This window comes from Diaphorina citri, unplaced genomic scaffold, assembly GCF_000475195.1.
Source record: "Diaphorina citri unplaced genomic scaffold, Diaci psyllid genome assembly version 1.1 scaffold1799, whole genome shotgun sequence".
NCBI classification, from domain to species: Eukaryota; Metazoa; Arthropoda; class Insecta; order Hemiptera; family Psyllidae; genus Diaphorina; species Diaphorina citri.
In genome coordinates, this window is record NW_007379225.1 from 1 (window position 1) to 3897 (window position 3897).

The 3897-nt window shown below is 39.2% G+C and overlaps 1 protein-coding gene across 1 annotated transcript; it reads right to left on the reverse strand.

Annotated features, from left to right (window-relative positions):
- Positions 1 to 1224: 1224 nt before the first annotated feature.
- LOC103517302 (beta-1,4-glucuronyltransferase 1-like) lies at positions 1225 to 3290 on the reverse strand. The gene is made up of 4 exons (XM_026829441.1): positions 3275 to 3290; positions 3012 to 3224; positions 1784 to 2059; positions 1225 to 1481 (listed from the first exon to the last, which is right to left on the reverse strand). The coding sequence occupies exons 1-4, from the start codon at positions 3288 to 3290 to the stop codon at positions 1225 to 1227; spliced, it is 762 nt and encodes a 253-aa protein (XP_026685242.1).
- Positions 3291 to 3897: the final 607 nt, after the last annotated feature.

A 3897-nucleotide genomic window follows, 5' to 3' on the forward strand; every position in this document is an offset into this window, starting at 1 on the left:
GCTCTTCTTGAAGAAAATATCCAACTCATCCAATATGTTATAACTCGGAATAATATCAATGTCTGTCAAATAGTTGTAATAGGTTTGACAGTTCTTTCGTGCCAGGTTCCTCAGATGGTTCTGTGGATAAGCCATTTTCACTTTCCAGTTTGCCCTCAGCAGGTGGTGGTGTTTGGGTCGATGGTGTTTCTTGAGAAGTTCTTTGATCAGTTTGTCAGGTTTTACCTAAGTACTGTGTTTATCCTGCCCGAATTGGACTAAAAAGTCCCATTAACCCCACAGTCTAAACAAAGTCTCGTATTTGGTGGTTTGTGTTTCCCTTCAGTTATTCAAATAATTTTAAAATTGACTCTGGGCTGCATCTCAATTCTAATCCTGGAGTTTTCTTCCATCACTATTAGGTGACACTTTCCTCTCAATTAATTGCAGGAATGTGAATAACAAGACTTGTCCTATATGTCGTGAGGAGATTCTAGATAACAATGACAAGTGGATAATCTCAGACAGGCCTGATGAGCTAGAACTGAATGAACAGATCGCCGCTACTCTCATGTCTGTTATGGTGAGTCGTTCTAAGGCCAGCCACTCACTATCAGGTAAACCTGACAGGTACCTACACCTAATCATCAAATAATTTTAAAATTGACTCTGGGCTGCATCTCAATTCTAATCCTGGAGTTTTCTTCCATCACTATTAGGTGACACTTTCCTCTCAATTAATTGCAGGAATGTGAATAACAAGACTTGTCCTATATGTCGTGAGGAGATTCTAGATAACAATGACAAGTGGATAATCTCAGACAGGCCTGATGAGCTAGAACTGAATGAACAGATTGCCGCTACTCTCATGTCTGTTATGGTGAGTCGTTCTAAGGCCAGCCACTCACTATCAGGTAAACCTGACAGGTACCTACACCTAATCAGGTCTGCCTGTCAGATGTACCTGACACCTGATGAGCTCACACACTATCAGGTAGACCTGACAGATACACCTGACATCTGATGAGCTCACACACTATCAGGTAGATCTGACAAGTACACCTGACACCTGATGAGCTCACACACTATCAGGTAGATCTGACAGGTACACCTGACACCTGATGAGCTCACACACTATCAGGTAGATCCTACAGCCATGGCTGAAAAGGTCCGTCTGTCACCTGATTGTGAGTGGCTGGCCAATGCCACCTTGAAATGTTTTTGTAGAGAATTTTTTCGCAACACTTACCTGGAGAAGTTGGTCGCATATTGATTGTAGATAAATATCCGATGATGAAATGGCTGCGCCAATTTCTTCCTGCAAAGTCTCAACAGATCCGACTTGGATTTCGGATATTTCACCCGATGATCCAGCTCGAATGTGGGAATCACGTAGACACATTTGCGGCATTTGTCCTGGCCGCTCTTCTTGAAGAAAATATCCAACTCATCCAATATGTTATAACTCGGAATAATATCAATGTCTGTCAAATAGTTGTATTTTAGAAGAGAGGAGAATACGATGGGAGAAAGCCAGTTGTTCCGAGAACAAACCTTTTCTGTTTAGGATAAAGTCTGCCAGAAGCTGAAATTGAATCCACGATCTAGCGCTTACAAGGCAGGCGGGCTATCTTTCAAGCTGGAAATAGCCCTCAAACCTTTTACTAACGTGGTATTTAGATCTCTCTTGATAAGCACATTGCATAACTAGATTATTTCACGGCGTTCGTATAAATAGTCAATATGTATAAGGAATAATGGATCTTCGAGTTTCAGGGAAATTTTCAGACAGCGGCGATAGCACGTTGAATACGCCAGTTCCCAGGATGGTTCTGTGGATAAGCCGTTTTCACTTTCCAGTTTTCCCTCAGCAGGTGGTGGTGTTTGGGTCGATGGTGTTTCTTGAGAAGTTCTTTGATCAGTTTGTCAGGTTTGACGACACATGGATAGTCGTCTGTGTTGTACGGAGCGTTTATTGACGCGGAAGTGGGAGATAGGAAGAGAGATTTGGGTACCAAAATGTGCAGCGCCACTTGGCTTGTGATACTGTCGTAGCATCTTTGCAGAAACATGACGAAACCTGTGAACAGTTGGCAGTTTAAGGTTTAAGGATTAGATTCAGTGGTGGGAAACGTCGTAGGATAAAGAAACATAACTAACAAATGGCACTTCGAATGAGGATTGGACAGGAGGTCTCCCTTTTTGCATTCCCAAATTTGTCTCCTCTAGTATCCTCCCTCCACTCTGACTGAAACTGACCTTGTAAAAGTGAGAATTCATCATCATCTGCCACATATACAGCCAGAGATATAGGACCACTCCAGTGTTGTGCTACTTCACTCAGCGAATCTAACTTATCGATCGAACTCTGGGTGGCCAAACAGAATTGGATTCAGTGGTGGGAAACGTCGTAGGATAAAAAAACATAACTAACAAATGGCACTTTGAATGAGGATTGGACAGGAGGTCTCCCTTTTTGCATGCCCAAATTTGTCTCCTCTAGTATCCTCCCTCTACTCTGACTGAAACTGACCTTGTAAAAGTGAGAATTCATCATCATCTGCCACATACACAGCCAGAGATATAGGACCACTCCAGTGTTGTGCTACTTCACTCAGCGAATCTAACTTATCGATCGAACTCTGGGTGGCCAAACAGAATTATCCGAGATACTCAATTACTCATAGATTTATTAAAAATTTTCAATACCTACATAATCTTCTTTTTTCCATAATATACCAAACCTAAATAAATTCCCAGGGCTAGACCCTAAAATTAAAATTAATCCAATTCGATTAATTTTAATTTCATAACATAATTGTCCGAGATACTCAATTACTCATAGATTTATTAAAAATTTTGAATACCTACTTGAATTCCCAGGGCTAGACCCTAAAATTAAAATTAATCCAATTCGATTAATTTTAATTTCAAAGTCTGGTCAGGGGCTTTCATCAAGTGTAAGGTCTCCCTTTTTGCATTCCCAAATTTGTCTCCTCTAGTATCCTCCCTCTACTCTGACTGAAACTGACCTTGTAAAAGTGAGAATTCATCATCATCTGCCACATACACAGCCAGAGATATAGGACCACTCCAGTGTTGTGCTACTTCACTCAGCGAATCTAACTTATCGATCGAACTCTGGGTGGCCAAACAGATGTTGTATCGATTGGACAAATGGATGTATCGATCCCCAACAAACACGTTGTCGAATATCCGATACAATCGCTGGTTATCATATCGACCTGTGAAAAAGAAACATCAGTACGTCTGTTAAGTTTTACATATTTAATACCTTTTACACTATCCATTTTTTCACTTGTTTTGTATACTATATTGGTTCTTATGACGTTTTTAAGCTTCTTTTGTGGTATATTACAAAATTTCTCATATTAATATTTATTTATAAGTGTTAATTCAAGACCTACTCAATCGTTAGTTGATTGTTTGAATAATCAAAAACTAACCTGGTGGGTATGTTTTGAAGTATTGATAATAATTATACTCTCTGATTTTATTTTTACCTCCGTTTTTTCTCCGGCCCAATAAATAATATTTTTGTTTTTATTATTATTTTTTTGTTTGATATATTAGGTCACGTTACTCTTTGGCTAATGCAATGAGTAGAAATAAGTCCTGTTCACATGAGAGTGGCTAACATTTGTTTGTCTTCTAAAAGGAATCGAACCCGCGCACTTCTGCCTTGTGATCCAATCTGATGAGTACAGGACTATATTACTCGTAATAAAAATTACGTTATGTCTTTCTTATTAAAAAGGCACAAGGACACCAGACCTATCGACTTTACTATGCTTGAGTTTAGCAACTCTGTGTTTAGTGAGTTTACCAAGTTTTTACCATTTCATTTTAGCTAATCTTATACGTATAATTTTATATAATTTTTGCTACTTATTAAAT